A 13,644-nucleotide genomic window follows, 5' to 3' on the forward strand; every position below is an offset into this window, starting at 1 on the left:
ACTCGCCGAGTCCAACAACTCTGAGTCCCCTCGCACACAACTCACCGAGTCATCCCTTGACTCGCCGATTCTCGACTCAACCAGGGAATATCGGGACTCTTCGACAAGACTCGCCGAGTCCAAGAACAGACTCGCCGAGTCTAAGACTATCATCAACCTACTCGCCGAGTTGTTCATACAACTCGCCGAGTTCCAGGCCATCTTCATCCAACTCGCCGAGTTGTTCTTCCAACTCGCCGAGTCCCAGCTCATCTTCAAGCAACTCGTCGAGTCCGCTCATGTGACTCGCCGAGTACCACCGGTCTGAATCCACTCAGAAGCATTCCAGGCCATGCAAATGATCCAAAACATAGGTCTAGTCTCATACAACTCATCCATCACGTAAAGTGGCAAACTTTACGTGAATCCAAAGAGATCTAGGCCTTATTCACTTATAACTAGGGTTTGGGACATGCAAGCTTCACTAAATAGTCCAACACAGGGACTTTCATGCTCTCTGATTCTTCTCCACTTCAGATCTGAGGTAGCAACCTCAGATCTAACCTCTAGACTTCCAATTTCATCCATAGACAAGATCCCACAAACCCTAAAATGAAGAAACAACATACAATCAGTCCAAGAACGAGATATTACCTCCAATGGACGCCCCAACTGCAATGAAATTCGAATCCAAGCAAAGCCCCTTGCCCCAAGCCTTCAATCTCACAAGATTCCTTCAACAAACTCCTCCAATGCTCCAAATACGCTCCAATCTTCTTCAATCACACTTTCTAGGGTTTCTGGACTTCAAGAGGGAATAAAGAGGCTGGGGGAAGGATATAATGTTCTTTAAATAGGGCTCAACCCCGAGAATTAGGGCTTTCTCCACACAGCGCCTACTCGCCGAGTCCATCTCATCGACTCGCCGAGTCGGCTGCTTAACACGCGACCAAGCCGCGACTCTACTCGCCGAGTCCATCCATGGACTCGCCGAGTCGCTCTTTCCTAAATAACACTTTTAGCCCTTCAACTCTACTCTTGCTATTCCGGGATGTTACATAACTTGTACCAAAAAAACGACTGTAGAATGTCTTTGACACCGGTCTTGCTCTGATACCAATTGTAAGGTCCAAAAACGGATTTTACCAGAGATCAAAAGCAAACACAATCCCACAAAGCAAATAGAAAATGCAGGAAAATAACAAACCAAGCTTGCATACGTTTTATAGCTATAAACGTCTGATACAACTCGGTGGGAACCGTGAACACAAAAGGCATCAACAACCAAAATCGTCTGACAAACCCACTATATATACACCTCAAGACCGTGAAGAGTTTACGACCGTAAGGTGTTTACGGCCGTAAACTCTTTTACAACCGTAAACTATAGTTAAGGCTAATTACCAACACGTCCCTATCATTAAACTGCAAAACTTAGACCAAACCACAAAACTAAGCCCTTCAATCCAACATTGAGAAAAAAGAAATTAATAAAGAAATAGTCAAACGGTCGTTGATATGGGACATATTAGGTGAATTCTTGAAAGACATTTGATTTCTTTAATATTTTTTTCACCAACCCAACAAACATTTATTTGCTTTTTTAGAAGTAGGAATATCCAAATCAATAGTTTAAACATATATGGGTCAACACTCTCTTCTTTAACAATAGTTAAAAATCAAACACATCAATGCTTGTACTTAAATTGAAGATGCTATATAACTGAAATCGTTGAGTTATTTATAAGTATATCCCGCCAAATCTTATGTTATTTAAACTTATTATATTTCATTTTTTTTTCAAATTACTAATTATTGGATCTTTTTTTTATATGCAAATTTGAAAAAAGAAACATAAAACCTTTGCATACATACCCAATAATAAAAATCAACGATTGACCTTTTTGATGAACTGAATCCAAAAAATATTGATTCCAGCTTTTATCATAATAAAAAAGAATTATCAATATCATATCTTTGGTTACATAAAAAAATAATAGAATGTTTAATGCCCACAAAATTCATATTATCTTAGATCTTTCATTAACACTATAACAAAAAATAAATATAACAGGCCCAAAAACTTCTAAAACACAAATGAGCCAACTTCAAATTCTTGTAATATCATTAATTTTTTCAAATAGAAACTTTAAAAGTTCCTTGATTCTCCTTTCTCTTAAACTCTATAGCCAAATCTTAAACAAATAAAAGTTACCAGAACACAATGAACAACTAAATCTCTACATAACCCTCCATAAACTCCATTATCCATAGATTGGACCTACAGAAATCTGTAGATTCAAGTAACGGCTTATCCAAGTCTATTTGTTAAAAGAAAGGTTCCACCGGTTCTTTTAATTGACAATTCACATATATTTTTCAAAACTATATTCTGTAACTAATCAATTTTAGTCAATAAGAGTTGACCCCGTCCTGCAGATAATTACAAAAACAAAAACATTATTAGTTAATGTTCAGGCATCCATCTCAAAGTTTGTCAAGACATGAAAAAATTATGTAGGTTAATGAGCAAAAAGCGAGGAGATGTTTCTTTGAATTAATGAGCTCAATATGTTAGCAATTAAACTCGAGATGTATACTTGGCTGTTTCTTTTTTTTTTTAATCGGGACATAACAACTTAATAGGTTAAGACAAAAAAAAGTTGGCTTAATGAAATCAGACACCCATCCAATACCTATTTCGCCTTTGTTTTCCTTCAAATTACTCACATGGTGATCATGGGTTTTTAAACCATTCGAACTATTTCCTATTGTCGTTGAAGACACTCCATAACGTAAAAACACAATAAACTAAATGGAACATTACCGGTGCAGTAGCAAACTATGTCACTTAGTCAAATGATCAAGGGAGACATATTTTGAGCTTCATCCACCAAATACTGTTGTTAAAAAAGTATATGACTACCAACAAATTAAGCATAATAGTGCTTCCATCTACTTCAATGATCTGCCATGACTACCAAAAAAACTCCCAGGAAGCACTTCTTAATTCTTCATTCAAAAGGAAAACACTTGTAATCGATCTTAGAGTAAATTGTAGTTAAAAATGATAAGGAATTTACCTTTAAAGGTGAACTTGGGTAGATATACGATATCAACAATCCACCAAAGAGAAAAATATGAAATGGTAGAGAAACGCCCAGTCTAAAATAGGAAACGTAACGACATGATTTTCACCAAAATGATCCCATTTCATGACAAAGTTGTAATTTTTGTAAAATTAGCTAACATATAAGCTACACATTTCAAATGTACACATATTTGGTTGTAGAAATTGGCTAATCAGTTTAGCTTTTCAAGTAAAAAACATGTATGTTCAAGTTTTAGGAAAGACCAATTTTTCACACATAATGGATAACTACATTTAAAAAAAAGATTGCCGTTATTGGGAGTCAAATATACACCTCATAGGAGCCAAAACCAAATTACATCTGCTGAAAGTGATTTTGTGTATATCAATGTAACCCCATTCACAATATTCAATACTTTCATTTAGAATTGGTAAGATTTTTATATAACTAAAACATATTGTATTGAAAAATACGATTATAGAGCATTATGAATAATATAGGACAATAACATGAGATATTGAATACCTAATTATCCTCCCTTATGTTTTAAATTTGTCCTGCTAGGTTCAGCAAGTCGGCAACAATCTGTACAAAATAAAACAATTACAATCAAAGTTGGCATGAAAATGTAAGTAAAACCAGGTATAAAGTTGTCATCATATGTGTATGAGAAGGAGAATAAGAAAATGAGTGAAAGAGTGGCGTGTATAGATGGTTCTAGTAGATTGATGCAACGTCGAATTACACCCCTTAATCACTTCAACTTCTTACGTTAACTACAATATTCAAACATGAGGTGTATAGGCTAATCCTTCACCTTGAAATATGACATATGAAAAAGAACCCTGATCTAAAAAAGAGCAACATTGGTTATCAACATTTTGATTCTCTTCCTATCCATCACCCATCTCTACATATAAGCATCAACATATTTCCAATGATATCCATACATATCAAATACCAACAGAGCTCACCTCAGTTGATATATTTCTTCAAGATCTTGAGAAACTGAAGCTTAAGATCTGTAAAAAAATCAAATCTAATAAAAAAATTTTGTAAAAATCTGCAAATCCATTCTGGAAAAAAAAAAAATTTATGGAGTAAATCAAAATCTGCAATAACAAACTTGTTAATCAAAACCTTGTATTCAGATTTTCCTTACACTAAACCTCAAAAATTTATTCTACAAAATATGAGATTCACATTAGACACAAAAAAGAAAGAAAGTGCTCATCTTTTAACGTTAATCAAACTCATATGGAATTATGGCTCATTTGTGAGAACATACGATAGAAGTTACTATTCTAGGGTTAGGCGCATCTAATCTACAATGGATCCAAACATAAAAATCAACATCAATAGCAGAAGATTAAAACGAAATCGAAGTTATTTTCGAAAAAACAAAATGACTCTTCGTCTTCGACACCCAAAACCCTAGATAAAGGTTGTGCAATGATGATGGTGTGAACGCAGTTGGGGCTGAGATTACGGGATGATTATGGTAACAAATGAAATAAGGAGAACGTAACTATACCACCTTAATCAATGTCGGGGAGGTTGTTAGACAGGATGGAGAATACAGACAGAGTCAAGAGCCATCGACCTAGTTGCAATTTCTTCAAAAAAATTAGATGAAAAAGAAATTCCATTGTAATTTGTTCAATATAAGAGATGAAAAAGAAGTTGTTTTACCTGATTTGTACAGAGAATGACGTTGGTATGGTGGTTCTTCAAGAGACATAAGAGTGAGATAGAGAGGAGGTATGGTGTGCTTCAGTTTACCCTAAACAAAAAATACAAAATCGAGACCTGATGAAACAAACGCAAAAATGATTTTTTATTGCTGGACGGTGGAGGTTTAGGTGATAATCATTGATGGAGAGGCGAGGCACTGATTTGGATGTGTCTTCAATTTTATATGAACAATGAAGAAAATATGCCGAGATATGGGGAAACGGCGAGATAAGGAATGAGCCGGGTCAAAACAATAATGCCTTAATAACAGGGGCAATAAGATTCATTTGAAACAATAACGCCCAATTCAACTCATTCAAGTCAGATTTGATCTAACCGATTCATTTGATTTTGACCAATTCAAAAGCTGAAATTGAGAAAAGGTTGGTTTAGCATTTGTTGACTGATTCACCGATAAGATCTGATTGCATAAACTTGTTGTACATTATGTTTTAAGGATTGTACCGTCTTGACTCATTCTAGTCAAAAAGTATGATTTTTTTTAAATTTAAATCATCTATATTGGGTAAGATAAGGATATAGGTTTGAATGTTTCAATATTAATTTTACATTTGTACTTAATGCATTGTATTTTGTAATTTGTTGATAAATGTTTGTACATTCAGCTTAAAGGTTTGGACGTCTTAAATCTATTTTTAGAAATAATAAGGTTTGTATAATAAGATAGTATATATCTTACTATCTTATAAAAGAAATCTCACTATTTCCAAAAATAGATTGAATATAATAATATTATTTTTTTAAGACGTTCAAAACATTAAGCTAATAGTACAAGTAACCATCAATAAAATAATATTATATATATATATATATATATATATATATTATAATTATGTAATTGTTTAAATCGTATAAATAATGAAGCAATATGTACAAGTATCTAATGGAGAATAAATGTTATTTCCAATAATCAAGCCTTATAAGCATATAATTGACCCGACTTTTATTCAAATCGAAGGAACCCAAAATATGTACGTACATTTTTATTTAACAAAAACAAAATTTTTTCAACCAAAATTATGTACACATTTTTATTTTTAACCCAAAACAAAAACGCAATTATATTTGTTTGCCGAAAACTATTTGCCTAATAAACATCATTCACCGCCCGCCGCTTTGCACGGGTAAACGACTAGTATATATATATATATATATATATATATATATATATATATATATATATATACACACACACACACACACACACACACTATTAGGATACCCGCGCGATGCAGCGGCGTAGATAGTTCCCTCCTGCAGATAGTTTCCTTGTGGCGATTAGTTTGTTTTTGACACAAGATAGTTTCTTTTGGCCTTAATATAGACAGTTCATTTTGGTGTGACCATAATATCAAAATGACTTAAGAGGGTAACTACCTCTTATCCGTGTTCACATATTAGCAACTTCTTTTTTTTTGTACATAATAAAGCAACTAACTTGTTTTAACTGTTTAAATTACACCAATATTACCGGCTAATATCTGTTTTAACGGGTAACTCAAAGGGAAAATGACTTAAAAGGGTAATTACCTCTTATCTGTGTTCACATATTGGCAACTTCTTATTTTTTGTACATAAGAAAGCAACTAACTTGTTTTAACTGTGTAGCATCCAAAAAATCATGACCAAAAAATTTCTTTTTAATTTAATACTAAAACCATTAATTTAATATTCCGACATCAGGCCCCGCCTGACATTGAGCCCCGCTCGGTATACTTATTTGTCTCTCTTAGGCCCCGCCTGTCGCCGGGGCCCGCCCGCTAAACACATACAATCCTATAACACGCTAACACATAAAGAAACATACTCTACTGTATCCCTGTCCTAAGAAACGTAGTCTGGTAATAATGAGATACAGAACATCGTTCGTACTTAACTAGTGATGAGATACGGGAGCTCGCCCACACTCACCTCTTTACTAGGCACATACAAGTATCACACATACAACAAGTATAATCTAACATGAAAACATTCCTTAGGCACCCGCCCGACATCAGACCTTGGTCTGGAATAACATACTAGCAAACAATGCCTATGGCTAACCCCCGAGTCTTCCTACTCATAGACTACATGGGCTGGCATTATGGCCTTAGACCCATTCACACTATGAGGAGACTCACCTTGCACTGCTGAAGCCCTGGCTGGAACTAGCTGAGTACGGACGAAGTTCTGTATCTCATTATTAGTAGAGTATGTTTCTTAGGACATGGATACAATAGAGTATGTTTCTTTATGTGTTAGCATGTTAGATGATTGTATGTGTTTAGCGGGTGGGGCTCGAAGACAGGCGAGGCCTAAGAGAGACAAATATGTATACCGAGCGGGGCTCGATGCCAGGCGAGGCCTGATGTCGGGCGAGGCCCGATGCTGGAGTATTAAATTAATGGTTTGACAATTATGGTTTTAGTATTAAATTAAAAACGAAATTTTTGGTCATGATTTTTGGGATGTTACACAGTTAAAACAAGTTAGTTTCTTTCTTATGTACAAAAAATAAGAAGTTGCCAATATGTGAACACAGATAAGAGGTAGTTACCCTCCGTAGTCATTTTCCCTTTGAGTTACCGGTTAAAACATCTATTATCCGGTAATATTAGTATAATTTAAACAATTAAAACAAGTTAGTTGCTTTATTATGTACAAAAAAGAAAAAGTTGCCAATATGTGAACACGGATAAGAGGTAGTTACCCTCCTAAGTCATTATCTCAAAATTGTTTTAAAAAAACATTTGATTTTGTTCTTCCAACACATAATATGTCGAACCATTAAAATGTCTTTATTGTATCTAATACACTTCAATTCATTTTTTATGGATACGTTTTTTTATGTTTTGGATTTATATCAGAGTTTTAGGTTTCGGGTTTTGGCATTTCGGTATAGGGTTGACATGTTAACCACTCATGGTCCTCATGAACAGATAATATCGTTTCTTAAATTAAAAAATTATAGTGTTTTACTGTTTTATATAACGTCTCAAGACGTGTCGAAGCATGTGGGTAGATGGCTTATGACGTGAGTTTTTTTTCAAAACATTTGATAAATTTATATATAAACCTTTTGCCAAATTTCTTTATTAATTTTGTTTAAGGTATTCTTACTAAAAAGAAGAAAATCCTGTCGTTATAAAAATTTATATATTAAAATGTTTCCAAAAAATTTAAATAAAAATTGATGTATTTTTCTATTACATCTTTATAAAGTTATAAAGGCTTAGCGACACAGTTTGTTGCCCGTTTGCCGTCTCACTCATTGTACGATAACAATTAAATAGAAGAAATCAATATGAATATATCAAATTCAAAGTGGAAAAAAAAATCTTCATAATAAATTAAGATTAAGATTAATGAATAAAGAAAACTATAAATAGACTTTACATCTTTAATAATAATAATAAAAAAGTTAACAATAAATGTTATACCGGTAAAATCAAAAAGCTTAGAAAAACAAATAGACAATCTATGATTATGAGAATTGCCACCTATGAGTTGTTACTTCTCAAATCTTTAGTAAGGCTAAGGCTAAGAAGTGTCTATCACGCGTGAGAAAGGGAGTGAAAATATGCCACGTCATTATTTTAACCATTTCACAACCAACCTACTAGATTGTGGAAATGGTGTTTACTAGTAAAGTGGTGGTGAAGAAGAGAGAGATTGTAGAGAGAGATAGACACAAACAAATCTTCCACCAATCAGAGCCTTAGTTTTCTTCTGTAGCCGGTACTACGCCACAAGACACTCATCCATCTTTGGGGTGGTGTTCACGCGTAGCCTACTATGCCACATGGGACATTACGTGTAGTTTGATGATACCGGATAGCCTAAAGATTTTATTTTCTTTAATAAAAAAAATGGAAAATGTCATTTGAATAGGTCTTTTCTAGCAAGTGTGTTTGCACTATTCACGCTTTCCGACAACAAAGGGGTGGAACTCGAACTTGGGTTAATCAGATTCCTTCTAGTTATCCATTTCTAAGTTTTTTAGCTGTCTTTTTTTATATTTTCTTTTATATATATATATATATATATATATATATATATATATATATATATATATATATATATTTACTATATTATAAAAGAAATCATATTATTTCTATAAATAGATTAAATATAATAATATTATTTTTTAAGACGTCTAAACCATTAAGCTAATAGTACTAGTTACCACCAATAAAATAATATTTTTTCTCCCTTTGACTCGCCATATATCTTTGAATAACTTCGATGATCAAAATTTGTATTCTACATCCTTAATTCGCGTAATTTGAGTTTTAAAATCCATTAAAAAGGTACAATATCAGTCTCACCCTTAAACCTAAGTTAATCTCGCATCCTTTAACACCGCCTTCCTCGGCCACCATTGCACCAGCCACCAGCTCTATCATCTACCATCGGCTCCCTATTTAACCTTGAATCAAACTTGACCCAAACATTACCCTCAAATACGGTGACGTAAACATCATCCAGTTTCTTCCTGTGTGGACAATATCTATCATCACCAGTAGCACCCCTGCCGACGACCTTCACGATTTCAGGGATTTGTAGAGAGAGGATTACAAATCGGGGGTTTGGGAAGGTGATAATTATTCTTCATAAATGAATTTATGCTACTCTACTACTGGTGAGTTTTTCATATCCTCTTCACCTTCTTGAACGTGTTTGTTCTTCTGATTCTTGTATGTTGCTTGACTTTGATGGTGATGCTTTTTTTTTCAGTTCTATTGTATTATTCTATACCGATGTTGTTTCATTTTATGATCAATTTCTATAATCTGTATTGAACTGAAATAGTGCTTCCCGATTTTCCTGAAAGTTTTCACAGGTAATTCCGTAATGGTGAAATGATTGAATAAAGCGGGTCAATGGGAAGATGATGGCTAAAAATCGGCTCAGAATGCTCTCCGCTTAGTTGGGTCAAAAGAATATCTTTAGGAGTCGGGTTTGAAACACTATGCTAAGCTTCGATCCCCAGCACTCTTCACTCTTCAGTTGTGTCAATTATGTCTCCCCTACAATACGAACTATGCCAAACTCATCATCTTCTTTTTCCTTATTTCTGGAGGTAAGAATTTCCATCGGATTTTCTCTTTTTGTTCTGTCTCTTATTCTCTTACCTTATTTTCACATCCAACATTGTTTTTTTTAGTTTTGTATGTATTTCTGTCAATGGTTGTGGTTCTCCAAGATCTACATATTCAGTTATAAAATCCATAAAGAAAGTATTTCAAGAAGTACGTCCATTTGCCTTTCCTTTTCACCCACTTCCCCTGAAACTATTGTGATTATAAGCTGTTGTTGTAAACAGGTTTTTCAATTTTGAACACGTGGTTTTATTTTCGTGTAATGATCTGGTTTAATCTTTTAATTTGCATCTTTTATTCTACATTTTTTTTCTCATTTTTTGTGTGAAATTTGTGTTAGGCTTTTTACCAGGTGGTAGAGTTAGGGCTCCAAGTAAATACCAAAAATCAAAGACAGGTAGCTTTTAACTTTGAATCTCCTGATCTTGACTATACCATGAATGAATGTGAATGGAATTTAAACAATGCTTTTGATAGAAACTGTGATTGTGAACTTTGATTGGCCTTTGATTTGTTCAAGTAACTCTAAATTTATCGATCTTGGAAGCTTTTACTGATCTTGGTATGCTTTTAAAGAAAACTATGATTTTGTTTTACAGTGAACTTGATGAAAGAACTATAGATTCAAGAGAAATGGTAGTATCTTGAACTTGATCACTAAAAATTGATTGACAAATTGTAAACATGATCCAATAACGCTTGGATCTAAATTATGATCTTTTGATAGCTGTTAGAAACAGCTTTGTCATTTGCAGGTTTAAAACAAGAAATAAAAAATAACAGAAAATGAGAAGTTGATCGAGGTTTAAAAGAAAGGAGTTAAAGGACGTTAGAGAAAATAAATTGAAATCCAACTTTTAACCAATTGTGGGGAGTTTCTGATTCATGAATTTGATAGTTTTATACCTTTATATGCATGTCAGGTCAATGAGCACTATTTTGAATTTGCATATGTTTCTGGTTATTTACAACAGGTCAAACAAGACTTAAAGTTCAAAGAAAGTTTTAAATCCATCCAAGTTGATTTTTTTTGTTTCCTAGAATGATGATGGATAAATGGAATCTAGAAATGTGGTTCTTTGATCTCCCGGGTTTTCAGTCATATAAAGTTTTATATATGTACTTTCTGTATCAAGATTCTTGACCTGGTTTAGAGATTTGAATGTTACCAAGCTTTTCTATATCATAAAGCTTGACCTAGGGTTGGTATAATATTATTGTAATTCATATATTTATTTTTAGAGTATTATAACATAGATGAAGATTTTCCTGATTTAGAAAGATACAAATGTAAAATTTGATAACGAGGCAATTGACTTTCTTTATTTATGTTATACCATATCTTTTTTTACTGTTCGATTTATTCCTTTTGAAAGAAGTAATTTTATTTGACTCTTATTATATATAATCATTTATTTCTTTTAATAAATGATTATTACTAATAATGAAGCATTCATATATTAAAAAAAAATTTGTATACATAAAAAAATTAGATACATTGGTTCATAAAAAGTGGTCTGATTGAAAACGTGGACTCAATCAAGTGGTAAAATTAGTGTCAAAGCTAGAAAAAAGCATGGTTAATAAAATCTTACATGATCATTAAATGCTTTTTTAGTTAAAAATATGTTTTCATATGTAAAACTGGTAACTTTAAAAAAATTTAAAATTTTGAAATAACCTAAATAAAACAAGTTGAATTTTGTATTGCCAAGTTAATTTTTAAAATTGTATTATACTATTAGTGATTTAGTGTTTAAGTATTTTTAAGAGGTTTTAATCATTTTATTATATTTTGTAGGATATAAAACCATTATAAAATAATAATACATGTTAATATACATCAGTGTTACTGATTTTTATGTCAGTGATTATTATTATTATTATTATTATTATTATTATTATTATTATTTAATGAGAATGCACAAGATTTGTAAAAAAAAATTTATGTTTGGAGCTAAACAATATACTATTTTCTAAGATTATATACAATGTTTTAATAATTTTGCCTTGAAATAAAATGTTGCAATAAATTATAATTGTCATATAAAAAATAATACAAATATATTAACAATTACTATGAAACCTATCCAACAAGTCATGAAAACAACAATTGAAAGCAAAAAATAATTCCAATGGACGAAAATATGTTATGACAATAAATACGTGAAGAAATGTTTTTGAAAGTCTTTAAATTTGTTCCTACCATGATTTTAGGTTTGTTAATGTCTAAATTTTATCAATTTTTTCCCCTTAAGTTTACAAATTTACTAAAGAGATTCTTAAGATTCCAAATCTTTTATGCATCTACCCGAATAATGTTCTCCAAATTTGACATGAAAGTCTTTAACTTTTATAAAGTTTATCGGTTCCGTTGCTTAAAACTTACTATTAGGGTTTAGGGTTTAGAGGCATCAAGAACAAAAACTAATAGTTCTTCAAAACAATCTGAAAGCGAATCAAAATTAGAAGCCACACCAACTATTTAAAAATGGTTAATTTAAATCAGTTTCGGTTAATTTTTCGGTCATTATACTCACTTAAACTAATTGTATTTAGTTGTTCATGTTAATAAGAAAAATGATCCCAATCAGAAGGTTTTTTTGTAACATGTATACAAAGAAAATTAATTGTCGAATAGAAATTATCTACTGACCGGTAAAATAAACTTTTCGTTAACAGTTGAAAAGAAAATGATCACTGGATGTCAAACTTTTAAACCGAAAAAGTACTACTCGCTGAAATAAAATATCACGCGCCATCGCATCGTGCGGGTATCCTACTAGTATATATATATATATATATATATATATATATATATATATATATATATATATAATTTATTGAGCCTTTCTTTTATATTTACAATTATATGGATGTTAAGTTTTAAAAGACTTAATATTACTAAAATTATAATATTATTAAAAGTTCAATTCAATACATATTTTAAATATCATTAAATTTGCTTGATAATCTACGCATTTCGTTTTAATATTTTTGAAGAAGATATATATTACTCTCTAGACATGTTTGGAAATTTATAATGAAATATATAGTTTATAAAAGTAACGTTCATATGTATACAAACACATATATTTTTAATGTTTATAAAATGTATTGTGACAGAACACATACGTTCATTAATTATCCAATATGCTAATAAAATGTATTGTTTAAACTATTTCTTTTAGAATATAAAATTCATAATTAAAATGGGAAGTGGTGTAATTAATTTGAGGGATGGAGTTTTATTAATCCACCGAAACACAAATTTAATAAAAGCAATACATATTTGACATTAAGGTCCCGTTTGATAGTTTATGTCTGGGAAAGTGTTATCTGCGAAAATTTTGTGACTGGGAAAGAAATCATGCTGTTTGATTGTACATCTGATTGACTGTGCTGAATGATGAAAAAAAAAATAATTCAATAAAAAATAAATTTTAAAAAAAGTTATTTAAAAAAAGTAATAATTCAAGAAAGAAAGAAAGATGCGGGGTTTGGTGCATAATTGTATTTCCAGCCCATTCAGTCAGAAAGATATGATTTTGGGGCTTTTTGGGAAAGACATGTCTTACCGAGAAAGACCCATTTTTTTTGCAAATCAAACAGTCTTTCCGGTCCATTCAGTCGGAAAGATCTGTTTGGACCTAGAAAGATATGTATTTCCACTACATTATTTTATTTTTATCCACAAATAAAATATTATCTTTAATTTTATATAAAATCACTTTGTT

At 31.9% G+C, this 13,644-nt stretch overlaps 1 protein-coding gene and 1 long non-coding RNA gene across 16 annotated transcripts; one reads left to right on the forward strand and one right to left on the reverse strand.

The window, feature by feature from the left end:
• Positions 1-2,586: 2,586 nt before the first annotated feature.
• Positions 2,587-5,043, reverse strand: LOC145094611 (uncharacterized). The gene is made up of 2 exons (XR_013703435.1): positions 4,764-5,043; positions 2,587-4,687 (listed from the first exon to the last, which is right to left on the reverse strand). It is a non-coding gene; the product is annotated as an uncharacterized LOC145094611 (long non-coding RNA).
• Positions 5,044-9,080: 4,037 nt separating this feature from the next.
• On the forward strand, positions 9,081-11,258 carry LOC145092984 (uncharacterized). Of its 15 annotated transcripts, none has more exons than XR_013702714.1 (6): positions 9,081-9,447; positions 9,640-9,888; positions 9,973-10,057; positions 10,132-10,166; positions 10,248-10,543; positions 10,635-11,258. XR_013702714.1 is itself a non-coding variant. In XM_079031004.1 (6 exons), exons 2-6 carry the CDS (start codon positions 9,778-9,780, stop codon positions 10,695-10,697), a joined length of 351 nt encoding a protein of 116 aa, XP_078887130.1. In that variant the 5' UTR covers positions 9,081-9,447; positions 9,640-9,777; the 3' UTR covers positions 10,698-11,258. The 15 variants fall into 15 exon arrangements, 5 of the variants coding, with proteins under 5 accessions (XP_078887130.1, XP_078887129.1, XP_078887127.1 ...); XM_079031004.1 differs by having other exon boundaries at positions 10,248-10,304; XM_079031003.1 differs by having other exon boundaries at positions 10,248-10,304; positions 10,882-11,258.
• The last annotated feature ends 2,386 nt before the right edge of the window (positions 11,259-13,644 follow it).

This window comes from Lactuca serriola, chromosome 3 (genome assembly GCF_051521515.1).
Source record: "Lactuca serriola cultivar US96UC23 chromosome 3, Lser_US96UC23_V15, whole genome shotgun sequence".
Classification (NCBI taxonomy): domain Eukaryota; kingdom Viridiplantae; phylum Streptophyta; class Magnoliopsida; order Asterales; family Asteraceae; genus Lactuca; species Lactuca serriola.